Source organism: Chamaea fasciata, unplaced genomic scaffold (genome assembly GCF_029207755.1).
Source record: "Chamaea fasciata isolate MVZ Bird 193981 ecotype frontalis unplaced genomic scaffold, bChaFas1.0.hap1 SCAF_7, whole genome shotgun sequence".
NCBI lineage: Eukaryota > Metazoa > Chordata > Aves > Passeriformes > Sylviidae > Chamaea > Chamaea fasciata.
The window spans coordinates 22,560,177-22,574,051 of record NW_027094092.1 but is presented as its reverse complement, the minus strand read 5'-3'; the positions used below and the strand labels follow the sequence as shown (position 1 = coordinate 22,574,051).

Genomic DNA, 13,875 nt, shown 5'->3' with positions numbered 1-13,875 from the left:
TCTCTCACAGCCAGCAGCTCTTTAGCAGCTCAGGACCTTTTCTCTGTGCTTTCCCCCAAAAGAGGCTGGCTGAAATCCTGCTAATCTCGCTATAGAAGAAGAATTTCATTAAGAACCCAGGGCCATGCACTATGGCAATTATTCCACTTACGAAGCATAGCCAGCATCACCCTTAATTAGATTTATTATTGCTAATACAATTAATAGCGGATAGATCTTCCTGCAAAGGTTTCAGGATATTTCTGGAAATCACCAGCTTATCCTGGCCTTAATTTAACCAGCCTAAAATTTCAGCCCACTGGGAAGTTTCTGCAAACAGGTTAACATAGAGAGAAAAGCAGATTGGAGTTTGTCCAATATGAAAAGTAGCTTCCTCTCCACTGAGAATATACTTCACACATACATTTTAATCCTATCCATACTGCTAGGATGTTTCGATCACGTGGGCTTTTTTTCCTTCCACCCATAATTAAAATGTTGGAACTGCAGGGACAGCCCAATAGGTATGAACCTGTGTCCATGCCAGATCCTGCTCACTGTGAGTGAGGCACAACTGGTGGAGAGTGAGGGAGGGCATGGAGAAGATCGGTTCATGAGGTCACCCCAGGGGACCCAGACTGCTGGGGCAGTAACTGAGCTGTTAAAACCATGCTCTTGTCAACTTGAGACTGGTCAGCATCAGCTCTCTTTTAGGTAAAGCTTCATCATTACCAACCAGGGAAAACTTTAACTCTCTTTCTCACAATGCATTTATCTTTCCCTCCCTGCTGTCTGTCATCTCTCTCCTCCCCATCTACTCCCAGCAATCAGACCTGGCAGAAGCAGCATGGTGCTGCCTGCTATGATCTCTCACTCCGAGTGCCAACTATTTCCAGCTGCCAGTCAGGGAAGAGTTCACGTGTTGCTTCCAAAATCCTTTCCTCTCCTTCTCAATCTGCTCTTAAGTGCTGAAAAGAGGACCACTACCTAGTCTGGAGGGAGAAGGAGGCTTGTACATATGGTCAGTACAGAGCTCTGTTTGTTTTACTAATGCCAAGGTGAACACAATCAGGAACTTTGCTGGAAAGTTTCTTAAACGCCACAACTTGGTGATATTGGAAGGAAACTTAAACCAGCATCGATGGGATGAACTGTCTTGTCATAGAACAGTATTGAAAAAATTTCCAAGTCGAGAGGCCTGGCAAAAGAATCACAGAATAGAACTATAGAATGGTTTGGGTTGGGCAGGACCTTAAAGATCACCTTGTTCCAACTCCTCTGCTACAGTCAAACACCTGCCACTAGACCAGGATGCTCAAAGCCCCATCCAACCTGGCTGTGAACATTTCTAGTGATGAGGCATCCACAGCTTCTCTGGACAACCTTTTTCAGCATCTCACCACCCTCACAGTCAATAATTTCTTCTGTAATATCTAGACTAAAACTACTCTCTTTCAGTTTAAGGCCATTCCTCCTTATCCTATCATTACATGCCCTCATAAAAGTCCCTTTCCAACTTTCTTATAGGCTCCCTGTAGATACTATAAGAAGCTATAAACTATAAGAAATGCCCTTTTTCTACAGTGAAAAGTGAAAAAGCAGAGAAATGCAGCCTTACAATACTTCTCTTCCTTAGAAAACAGATATGGTTTTCTGTGGCTCTTTAACCCTTGATATTTTGATTGTATATATTGATTAGGAGTCTTTGTGAACTAAATTGGAACCATTCCTGCAGCCAGTTAGGGTCAGCTCCATCCCATCCTACTTGACCTGTGCTGGCTTGCTAATTAACTTCTCAGAAGTAGTTCTAACCTTCATGAACACAACAGAACTTGATCTAAATTTCCACTTTACCTCTCAATCCCTTAGGAAAATCTTCGTATTTCTGAATACGATACAGCACAACATGACTTAACAGTGTATTCAATGAAAGGAGATTGTCAAAATCAGCCATATGCCATCACTTCAAAAACTGTCAGCAGAAGTGTAATTAGGATGTGAGGTACAGTCAGGACCTGCCAGATTCACTACCCACGACCACTGCAGCCATCTCTCTGCCCACTGTGAAGCTCTTTTTCCTAGTGTTTGGCCTCCTTTACCTGCCGGTTCTGAAACCTCTCATTGCCTTTTAGACACTCTTCCTTGTTGACAAACATCCCTTCCCGGCTCTGGAGCTCTCGCTGGCAACAAGCCTCCGGTATCGCCTTTTCCAAAGAGGAGTGTGGAAGATGAGGAATAGCTTCAAAATCTTCTGGTCCATTCACTCCACAGCAGGCAAACTGGGGAGAGGCACAGAGAAGAAAGGAAGACAGAATTGACACGTTTCTCTGAAAGCAGGCATGAGAAATCTAAGACCTGCTCTTGCAGGAATCGAAGCTTTAGTTAAAGCAGAGAAAAAACAACCATTGTTTCCAAGGAGCAGGTTGTGCTTGTACTTTGGAGCTTCTGTTTCATTGAAGTCTTTATGAAGTCCCACTGTTTCTATGCCATACTGTATATGCTAAGGTACTACTAGGAATATTGCTTCAAACTACACAGGGCTTTGGGGCATATCCAGAATGACTTGCTTGACATCACCCAGCAGTACAATCCAGGCTCCCAACCATCCTTTCTCCCCATAGCTAGTGGCCAGGATTGTTGCTGTTCAAAGGCACTGCTAGGTGATTTGAGTAAGGTCCCTCTTTAGGATTCCAGTCAGATGCTTTTTAAAGATTCAAGTCACACTCTGACTCCGTCTCCTTTCAGTCAGCAAAGGGAAATGTCTTTATTAAAGTCCTGAATCAGCATGAAGGGCAGCAATCATCCTTTCCTTTTAAGATTAAAATTGACTTTTCATCTGCAGAAGCTGACGTCCTGCTTTTCACTCCTGAAGGGATACACCGTGGGGTGTACGGAGCACTAACACATGTACACACACACACAGATATTGAACTTCTTGTGGTAGGTAGTAACAACTGTAGCTCCAATGACAGTCAGCCTGTAACCTGCCCAATTAGGGGTGTAATAACAAAGTCAATTTTGATGGTTAATATTTCTATAGCGAAAATATATCATTAGGCACACTCCTGCCTAAGCTGCTGTTAACAACAAAACATTAGTTGATGCCAGCTTTTGGCTGCTGTTGGCTGGGAATAATTCTGAAGCAGTCTGCAAGGTGAAAGGCCCAGAGGAAATGCAGTGATACCCAGTTGCAAACACCTCCACTGCTCTCTGTGCCCAGTATTTGAAAACTGAGGGTACTCTAATGCCTCAGGGCTTTGGCAAATCAGGTAACCCTGATGCAGTCACTAGGAGTGTCTCTATCTCAGGACTGGTGGCAGCTCCATTTGAGGAAGACTGACTGCCAGCCAAAGTCTCACCTCCCTTCAACCACAAGCCCTGGTGCTAGGCTGGGCATGACAGGATGGTTGAAGCAGGCTGTCCCTGGGAGAGCTGAGGGTGTGAGCAGCGTGTTGGTGGCCACAGATCATGGGCAGAATGGGACTGGTACAGTCTGACTTACTGTGATCATAACAGAGTTCCAGGTGGAAGAGAAGACATCAGTGTCGTTGTTTCTCTGGTAATGTTTCTTCAGCTCCTTGGTGAAAAACTCTCTGGTCAGCTGAAATGCACAGACAGGTGGAAATGTAAAGGCTGTTGCCAGCACCTTTCCCAAACATTTCCTAAAGATCCCTTCTGAGAATGGGATTCTTTGGGTTTTTGGGTTTATTCTTTTTTTTGCAAACCTCAGAGGAGAAATATGTGAAAAGCCATTGTCATCTGAGCCATATCTATGTAGAGGGTGAAAGATGCCTGTGGAATAAAACTGTCACTCATTAAAATCAGGGACTAAACTATATCTATACTTCTAAAATTATGTTTACACTTAAATGTTGATTTGTTTTAGTTTTTGTTGTTTTTTCTTCTAATTTTTGGCATGATTTGAAAATATTTAATAAATTGAAACAGGCCTAAACAAGATTTTAGAAAGATTTTCAAATCCACACCCAAACTGTATTTTCACTTGGTGTGCTTCATGAGGTCTGCAAGCAATGCATGGTTTTCCCCTCCACTTTTTAGTCAAACCAGTTAACTTCCTACTAACAATGGGGATACTGCTCTGAATTTACTTCAACATGTGAGAAAGCAGAACGAAGCCTTAACATGAAATCTTCTGGAAATTAAAAAGAAGTTAAAAAAATTAATGAATAGGAACTAGCCAAGTCAGCTTATTAATCAGAAAAAACCCACCATTTTCTTGACCATACTTTTGATTATCTAAACATGCATGAAGAAAAAAAATCCATGAAAAAAAATCCTCTTTATATCTGTGTTTAGATAATGTAAACATTTTTCCAAAGGTCAACAACATAAATTATTGGAATTTCATTTACCCCTGTTTATATTTACAATAAAACAGAATAAATGAACAAACAATTTGTTTCAGAGTCTTCTTGAGAAGTTAGACACCTTGAAATTACATTTACTTAGGATGACTCTCTGGAGGAGTAGTAAACATGCAATCCTAATAATCTTGTTAAACTGAACATTCCAGTTCAATCTTGCTGCCTTTCTGTCACTTTAGGACAAAAACTTCATGAAATCCTCTTTCATGTTCCCAGTAGGTCTGGGCTTGTGTGGTCCCTTCCACAAATTGTCTTGTGATGTGTGATCCACACAGGCAAAATCTTCTGCCACTGCAAAAGCCACAGAGAAGGGGGCTGGACTTGGCTGGCTACTGCACTGCTGTGATGTTGCATATTTGTAGGATCGGAATTAAGCTGCCTGAAAAATACCCTTTTTATTCCCCCCTGTTGTTCATACAGCACTGCTGATGCAATAACAGAGACTGCTACAAGCTGGTTTCAGGTTCTTGATATGCAACGTGAAATATCTCACATACACATACATATGTATGAGCTCTATGGGCGGGCACAAAAGCACAAGCACAATACTGTTTGTTTCACAAAATTAAGGAAAAAAAAAAAGGCTGTAGTGAGTTTCAAAAAGACTCTGGATACCACCTAATATTGGTTTCTCTTTTACAAATATAAACAAACACCAAATATAATTACTACATCAGTACTGGGTAAAACTTCGTCACAAATACTTGAATCATGCAATTAGCTCAATCTCACTACCTTTAATTAGTTATGCTGTTAAATTCCTAAATTACGTTTTTGGGACAGATATTAACTTTTTTTTTCCTTTTGAATATTAAAATAGCAGAGGACATGGCATTTTTTCTTTGGGAATTTTTGAGGTTAGAAGATGCTGAAATATCTCCTCAGTGTTCTCCTTTCCTTCCCTTTTTCTGCATATTTTATCCATGCAGCATCCAACCCTGCAGACAGCAGCACATTTTTCTGATGCTCGTCTGTTCCTGAAGCACAGACTTTGAAACTGATATTACTGCTGGTAATAATCCCAGCCGGCTGCCTTTGTTGGGGTCTAAAACAAAAGAGTAATTTAAATACAGAGTGAAACCTTTATTTTGACAGCAGCAATCCCAGAGGAAATTGTTCAGAGTTTGTGTGTGATTTTTTACAACACTTGGCCTAAAACAAAGCCTAGTGCTGGAAGAATACATTTGCTAGGAAAATAACTGATTCCATTTTGTTGCTCTTAAACCGCTTGTCCCAACCATCTCAAGTTCAGAAGAATGGGGCCCAAAAAAAAAAAAAAATTCTTCGTTTAAAAACTTGCTGACAAGGAAGGATGAAATAAGACAGTCCTACTGCCATGCCCATGGCCTTCCTCTAGCTGAAACAGGTACTGGCCCTGTTGAGGTTGGTGCACATTGGATTTTTATGGCAAGAACGATCTGGAAGGGAGTAAAGGACCTACTGAAAGAACTAGAGCTTCACACACACTTTGACCACACAGTTGTGGCAGCCACAGCCATGAACAATGAGGAGCTGCTCAGCTGTGTGTTTGGGCAGGGCGCCTCCAATGCAGCACATGCATGCATACATTTACATGGCAGTGAATGAAGTGAGACTGTTTTGTCACACTGGTTCAAAAAATAGCTTTGCTGGGATTAGTGCAGCCAGATAAAAGGTGTTTAGAAAAAGGAGTGCATTTCTGCACAACAGAGGCATGCTGGCACTGCCCAGGATGGTCACAACCTTCTCATGCTGCACTGTGCTCAAGGATACTGAATGCTGTGCAAGAAGCTGCCTTCATGATGCCTGCTAGGGAAACAGGACACACTCCTACCCATCTACATCTGCCTGGAGCATTCTGATATGTTTGGCAGAGTAGAGGGCATGGAGGTACAGTCACCAGAGCTGCACTTCCCACTCCTGCAGTTCTTTCCATCTGAGAGACCTCTGTTTGCTCAGCTGAGGAAGGTTTGTGTTCTTTAGCTTGCGCCTCATGTCTGAGGGAATAGAGGCACCAGCAACCAAGGTGACTTGCTTATTAAGTGTTAGAACTGGGGCTAAAAATCCAAACATACAGACTTCATCCAAAGCCCTGCCACTGGACTCTTCTGTTCCCTACCATCCTACTTTCTCTCTTGCTAAGACAGTTCACTAAGGATCAAATATCCCTCCAGGGTCTTTCCCACCCAGACCTCTCAAGGGCGTATGAAGAGCCATTCCTATTGCTCTTTCACAGTCTCTCTCTAATGTTCCTGAAAGTCATTATTTTATGGGAGAATTTCTAGATGAAAAAGGGTTCTCCACCCCCAAAACCTCCTTTTCAAAGGAAGAGGAACTCTGGTAATCCCATTGCTGATTAACAGTGGCCTTCCTCTTCAGAGACTGCTTTTAGATAGCTCTTTGGAAGTGCAGCTGGACTTGCAGGTCACAGCAGCTCACCTTCATGAACACCACCTTCACCTATCCCACCACCTTGCTCTGCTTCAGTGATTCTTCCTCTCATGTCAAATCTCAACAGAAAACATCTCTTTTCTCCCTTATTTTTGGCTCTTGATTTCTCTCACTTCCTTAGCTGTTAATAATTTAAACCCATTGAGTGTTTGGGAGCTGTTTTGTATGTTAAACTATAGAAGAGAAAGCCGCACAGAACATTATCTGTAAAGCAAACAGATTAAGTGTATCTTTTGTCTCATTTTACAGACCCAGAGAGGCCGCAGCCATATGGACAGGTGCAACAATGATCACAGAATCCCACTCGGTAAGCTTTGAAGAAATTTAGATTGGCTAAATGTGCATTTGCCACCATATGCCCTGAAAGTAATTTATTTCACAAGGAGGAGAAAAGCACATCTGATCTTGACCTTAATTTGCTACTCTTAAGAATTCTTCCTGCCATGGGATCAATGACAGACCACCTCTATCCATCCATCTAGCTCAACCTAACCCAAAGGTGACAGCAAAATTGGCCATAAGTAGCTTCCAAGCCAGACAAGCTACCACCACAATATACAGCAACACCAAAACAAGAGCTATTTTTTCAGAAGAAACCTGAGGAGGAAACAAACCACAAGAACTCGCAGATCAAGTTTGACTTCTGCACAGAGCCATCTCCAGCTATGCTGGGATCTGACATTCTTCATTCCTTCCCATATAAGCCCTTCCTGTCAATCATTCTGACAGAGTGGGAAGCTGGTGATACAAACAAGGAGACAAGCTCAAGAAAGATAGAAGTTTGTTCCCCTTCAAGTTTTATCTCACGAAACACTGCCAGATGCCACAGAAGTCTAGAATAACCACTGTGACCTTATCTTGCAAGATAACATGACCTTATGTGTCCTGTGGCTCCCGTGGGAGTGGAAGGTACCAATGCTTTGCCCAGAAGCAAGATGTAAGCAAGGAGGACATGTCAGAAGTGCAATCGCCCCGCACCCAGGACTTGCAGCAAGCCTGGGCAGTTTATTGTACCTTTTATAGTTTTCCTACAGAGAAGGGGGGAGGCGGGAGCCATCAGCTGCCAGCTGCTTGCCCTGGCCCTACTCCCCAGGGACCATGTTCTGTCACAAAGAACATACCTGGGTCTGCAGGGCAGTCTCTATGTGTACAGTCTGCCTCTTGTGCTGAACCAAAGGAATTCTCTAAAAATTCCTAACAGCAGAGCTGTTATGACCGGAAGACACCAGACTTGTTTATAGGTGTTTCTATACTGCAATATGTGTATAGGTGTTTCCATTAGGGCATGGTCTCAAAGCCTAAACTGGAATGGGGCACCCATTCTGAGTGCAGAGTGCCATCCCTTCCCCACTGCCTTCAGATCTGAGGCAAAGACAAAAGACCACCAACTCATAAATAGAAAAAAATTCCTCTCACTACCTGCCCCCAAGCCCATCCTACTATACGAACCCCACACTCTCTTGCTGTGAGCTTCCTAAGTTTTGATTCTTTTCTATCAAAAGCTTTTTACAATGAATAAAATTAAAAGTATATCCTGGTTTAAGAAAATCATCATTATACGTGGCCCTTCTTTGCTCATGCCACATTTCTCTCATGTTTAGAACAGCAAATGTGCTCTATGTTCTCTTGCTACAGGCAGAGGCAAAATAAGCAAAACAAATACAAACAGTCACTAGTGACCACCTCTACCAGCCAATATTTTTTCACAGCCTTCACTCAGAGAAGGATGGACCTACTTCAGTCAGGCTCTCCTTTGCACATGTGTGAACATGAAAAAAAATCCACAGACCGTTGCTGTTTAGAGAAAGAAATGAGACTGTGGTTACTACTACTGTAGTAAAAGTTTACCACTAGCACTGGGGCGGGATGATGGTCATATAATAATATTCATTGCAGAAGAATGGAGAAAGGCTATATCATATGAAGCTTTGGAGAGAAAGACTAAACTAAGCAGGGCAATAGAGATTTGCTTAGGGCAGGTCAGGGGGGATATACTAAAAGCAGCATTGGTAGGAGTCTAGTGTGCAGCAGAACATGCAAGATCAAGAATGAATATGATTAGAAGATTCAGAAGAGATTTTTTTGCACTGCAGAGCAAGTATTGGCTCTGTCTGGAAAACAGGAGTTTTCAACTATTAATATTAAACACATGTGATATTGAAAAGGAAAATAGTTGCTTTTAGTCATAGTGTGACTTTATTATACAACTTCTCTCTGATGCAATGTGAAGCTGGTTTGGCTGCAGGAGAGTCAGGAAGACTTTAAAAGACTCTAAAAACTTCATGAATAAATGTGTCCCCATAAACTCTCCATCCTGCACTAGCCAGGTCAGTTAGCATTCCCTGACGTGCTGGCAGTTCTGCAGACAGGGTAGCAAGGAACGAGGTATGGATGATATTTGAAACAGTCCTGTACAGACAAATCAGCCACCATCCAGCTGTGTATAACCCCACTGGGGCCCAGAGATTTCCCACCATCAGATACTTACATTTTCTCTGAATATAAAAGCCAGGATTGCAGCTGAAAGCTCCGCCAGGAAGATTAACAAAATAAACATGAAGAACTGGAAGAGAGAAGATAAAAACCACAAACATAGCGTTAAATGTGCACAATAGGTATTAGGAATACAGGGGTTTGCTAATCCCCAAAGAGATGGAAAAAATAACTAAGAGAACTCTTTTCCCCCCTGGGAATTAAGAAACCATATGAGACAGTCACTTAAAGCACACACATTCCCTCTCTGACCTCATCACAGGACATGGCAGCTTGTGACACTTTTGCCTGGTTCTAATGAGTAAAAGTGTATAAGGTTACAGAACCCGTAGTATCCCCTGATAAACCCACACCAGGTCAAAACAGTAAAGTCTACTTTGATGGAAAAGCTATTGAGTTGTGACCATGCTCACTCAGGTTAAACTGTCCAGACACCAGTATAGGTATCACATGTAAAGGCAGACACACCCCTGATTGCAATACAAACAACACTATTTTACTGTAATATGATCACAGCTTATTTTGTGTGGAAGGAAGAAGAGGGATATACCCTCAAATATTTATACCTATGACCTAAAATGGACTGTTTTCATTTCAGGACAAAATTAGTCATGGTTAATATTCCCTCCACACAATGGGGACGCGCTGAGTTAAGTACTAACCACACAGGACCTCTACAGAAAGTTGATAACACACCATAATAATTTAATTTGATTATGCAAGTACCATCCCTGTATTTGGTATGGTATCTAAAGTGTGCATATTCACATCCTTAAGACAAGGGCATGCTGCAGACTTGACAGAAAGCACAGCCTGCAGATTAAGTGAAAGTAAAAGGGAAACAGGCCTCCAGGTTGAAGTAAAACTCTTACACTTATGTCACCATAATTTTAGGAAAAGGGAAGGAAAGCGAAACAGAGAGGCACATGGCTGTTCAATCTAAGCCGGAACTATATTTCATCCTGTTGTCTTTGTAACCTTCTGCTGCTTCAGTCTAAAAGTTTGGTTTTCAGTCTTACCAAAAGCACCTTGTTTTGGTAAGGTTACCAAGACTGAGTGATCCATTTAGCCTTCACCCCCCACCCCACAGAAGTAAATCAGATGCACTTAAGGGGTCTCATCCCCAGAGACTGACATCCTGCTGTGAGGGTGCTGTTCCTGGGACCTTGTCTACCCTGAGGGCTCAGGTACTCAGCAGTGCTGCCATCCCAGGATGAGTGATGGGACTGCACAAATTCTGCCCATTCTTGTGACCAGTCCTCAGTGACACTGATGCCTCGTGCTAATTTGCTGCTGCTTTAGTCACTATGAAACAGTAAAAAGAACAGACAGGGATGTGCCTTTTAACATCCTTAAAACCATGAATGTTGGTGCTGAGGAATAGCTGTAGGAATGGGGCAGAAAGTGGCTAGATTCACACTCTCTCCCAAAATGGTATTTATTTCCATTCTTGTAGACAAAATCATGGACTTGAATAACCATAAGTCTGAACTAACATTTTTTACATTCTTATTGCCATAAAGAGAAATTACCATTTGAATGAGCCTGTCTAAAATTCCAACAGCCCAAGAATTTGCCCACAGACTTTGAGCTTATTTTACAGAACTGAGAAAATGTTAAGACATTAACTCAGATTTTGGCATTGTGTGAGAAAGGCAAAAGTGAACAAAGAACCCTGTAAGACCACATCATATGAAGGGTAATAAACTTGGTACATGTTACCAATGAAGGTAGATGAAGCAACAAGTAAAAATAAACACAAGAGAAGTCTGGAATTTTTTTTTTTTGTGTGTGTGTGTGAGAAGTTTATAGAAGATCTTTCTGAAACAGAAAACAGGCAGACAGGGCCAGAAGTACTATTGTGATCCCCAAGCAATGATTTATAAACAGTGTCTGAAAGGCTGTGCATTGTGCACTTCAATAATGGAGAGACAATTCAAACTATCTTCTTGGAATGGGCAAAATGTTGTCTTGTTGTCAATTATCAGAGCTGTAAGTGATTTTTCCCCCCTGGAAAAGCACACGCATCACCCTATCACATTTGTCTTCCTTCTTCTGCAGTGGAAACAAAAGAAAAGGAGCCGGGACTCAAAGGACAAAACAAAAAAAGTCAGAAGAGCAGGGATTTTGTTTTTTAACAGCATGCTGTTGCTTGATTTTGCTGAACTAGTTAGCTCTCTAATTTATTCTTTCTGCTGGAGTTTTCTGTGTGGATTCTTTTTTTTTTCCTGCTCAGAGACTGTTTTAATTTCACCACAGGAGGGCAAAGAACAAGTGATGAGAATGAACGATGCTTTGCAAATTCACATCATCATCCATCAAGGGATCTCAGCACAGTCACTAAGGTCTAAGGTGGTGATCAAGTGATTAATCCCATCACCCTGCTAATTGCATTTCATTTACTGATTACTGGGGGGCACATGTTCACCCAAGCTCCAGCACAGATCTGTGCAGAAGTGGAAGCAGTCGTTCCCAGATTATCTGTGATAAGGTTCATTATCATTCCCAAACTGATTTACACTTACATTGTGCATTCTGCATTACAGATTTGTAAGTTACAGTAGAAAAAAACCCACAAGCAGCCATTAGGGTTGATGAGAAAAAGATAGATGATCAGTGTTTCAGACCTTGCTCCCATTCAGCATTTGAAGGAGAGTAAAAATCGCTTAACCTGTTTTCCTTCCAAAAATTAAATTGATTACTGAAATGTGAGAGCACGAAGGAGCCGGCTGGTTAATGCACGGGACACAGTAACATCACATTCAAATTCAAGCTTGATACTTGACATTTGAACATGGATATTCCCCACATCCAAGGTGAACATTCTGAGAAATGGGATCTCTCATACTGGTCAAAAATCTTGCATCAGCTCCAGGTGATGGTTACAAGAGTTTTCACAGAAGTGGTCTATCAGAAGTTTCCACAAATTAATGTTTTGTGATTATTTTTCATAATTCATCCAATGTTCCAGTTTCAGAACTTCTGTTCCAAAAAGAGCATCAGCTGTCTTTAACTCAAAGGACCTGCATTTTCATCCTGAGAAGTTTGAGGAGCTACTACACCCATTTTACAGGAGTGCAAAACAGGATGTCTGCATTTGAAACTAAGCCAAATGAAGCTAACATGGGCTCTTCTTTTAACAAAGCTGGATTCAGTCCCTTGGTGCAATGTTGTATGCTCAATAGTGCTTTGGATTCTGATTTTTACAGTGTTGTTGGGCAGCCAGAGGACCTTCAGGACGAGTTATTCAACGTCTGATTTGCAGGCCACTGTTTGTTCCTGTTTTTTTGTGAGTCAAGTCCAAATGCCTGGAAATCTAGAAACACTTCACAGCTTTGTGCTTAATGCAACATATTAGGTTCCATCATAGTGGAGTTATTTTTTACCAAAAGACAAGCAGCTTAATGAAAAATAAAAGTCCTTGCAAACATTGAAACCAGAAACTAAAGAACATGCATCTGTCTTGTCCCTTCTCTTCTATCTTCTGTTTACATTTGGACTAAAAGCTTCAGGCATACATTATGCATCACTGAAATCTCACTCAAGCAGCTCTCTGGCTCATCAATTCTTTAACAACTTTGTAAGTGGACTTGATTTGATCTAGCAACTTCTCCCCAGGTACCACCCCCACAAAGACTTCCATTCTCTGTTTTGCAAGTGTTCCCAGTCTCTCTGGCATACAGTCATGAATCCTTTGCCTATTCAATGTCTAAAACTTACTCCTTTCAGACTTTGGGTTTCACAGATGTTTTAAGATCAGCTGATTTTAACATCAGCTGGTGTGGCCCCAAAAATAAGTTAGAAACTTATTTCTTCTCTCCTGGTATCTGCACAGGACCTCATTCAAGTGCTTCACACTGGTGAACATGAGATGGCTGGCAGTTTAACTGAGTTGGTGTTGATACAAAAAGCCCTCGAAGATCTGACTGATCAAAATGGAACAAGAATGCTTTATCCAGTAATTACTTTTAGAGTTTCTTCTAGTCTAGAGCATTACTTTCAGCTCATATTTTTCTCACATTTCATTCAAAATAAAATAATAATAAAGGTAAATAAATAAAGCAGCAGGGCTCAGAACTATCTCTAGGAAAGTAATAACCACAAAATTGAGTGTACTGGAGTATAACTAAAACACATGGAGAAACATTCAAACCTGAAAATGATGTTAAATCAGGAAAGAATACGGCCCAGAGCTCCCTTTCTCCAGCCAGGTCACCAGACTGCATGCAGCAGACTGAAAATATTGCTCTCCCATTCAATTACAACAACATTTTTCTTCAAACTTCACTTTTCGTTTTTCAATCTTACAAGAACAGGTTTTGAAGTAACTTCAGGCTCATTAGGCCTCATCTTTTCCATTTTATTAGATTCCTCTGGGCAGATCTCCACAGACTTCACAGGTGATACATTTGTTTTTCTGATTTACTTCTGAGATGAATCACAGAAATCAAACCCAGAGCAGCCTCCTCCAATTGGCTCTCATTTGCAGGCTATGAATTCAAGGCATATGGGAGCCAAGGGCCAGAGAGAATTTATCTCAGTGGAGCCACACTCATCTCTAGGAAAAGATAGGTTTGCAGTCAAGAAA

The 13,875-nt window shown here is 41.5% G+C and overlaps 1 protein-coding gene across 7 annotated transcripts in view; it reads right to left on the bottom strand.

The window, feature by feature from the left end:
* TSPAN18 (tetraspanin 18) overlaps positions 1-13,875 on the bottom strand; it is a 120,731-nt gene that overhangs the window by 4,943 nt on the left and 101,913 nt on the right. For all 7 annotated transcript variants that reach the window (XM_066187897.1, XM_066187898.1, XM_066187900.1 and 4 more), the window contains 3 exons: positions 9,283-9,357; positions 3,482-3,580; positions 2,079-2,258 (listed from right to left, as the gene is read on the bottom strand). In XM_066187897.1, coding sequence (XP_066043994.1) covers positions 2,079-2,258; positions 3,482-3,580; positions 9,283-9,357 — 354 coding nt within the window. The remainder of the gene's footprint in view (positions 1-2,078; positions 2,259-3,481; positions 3,581-9,282; positions 9,358-13,875) is intronic.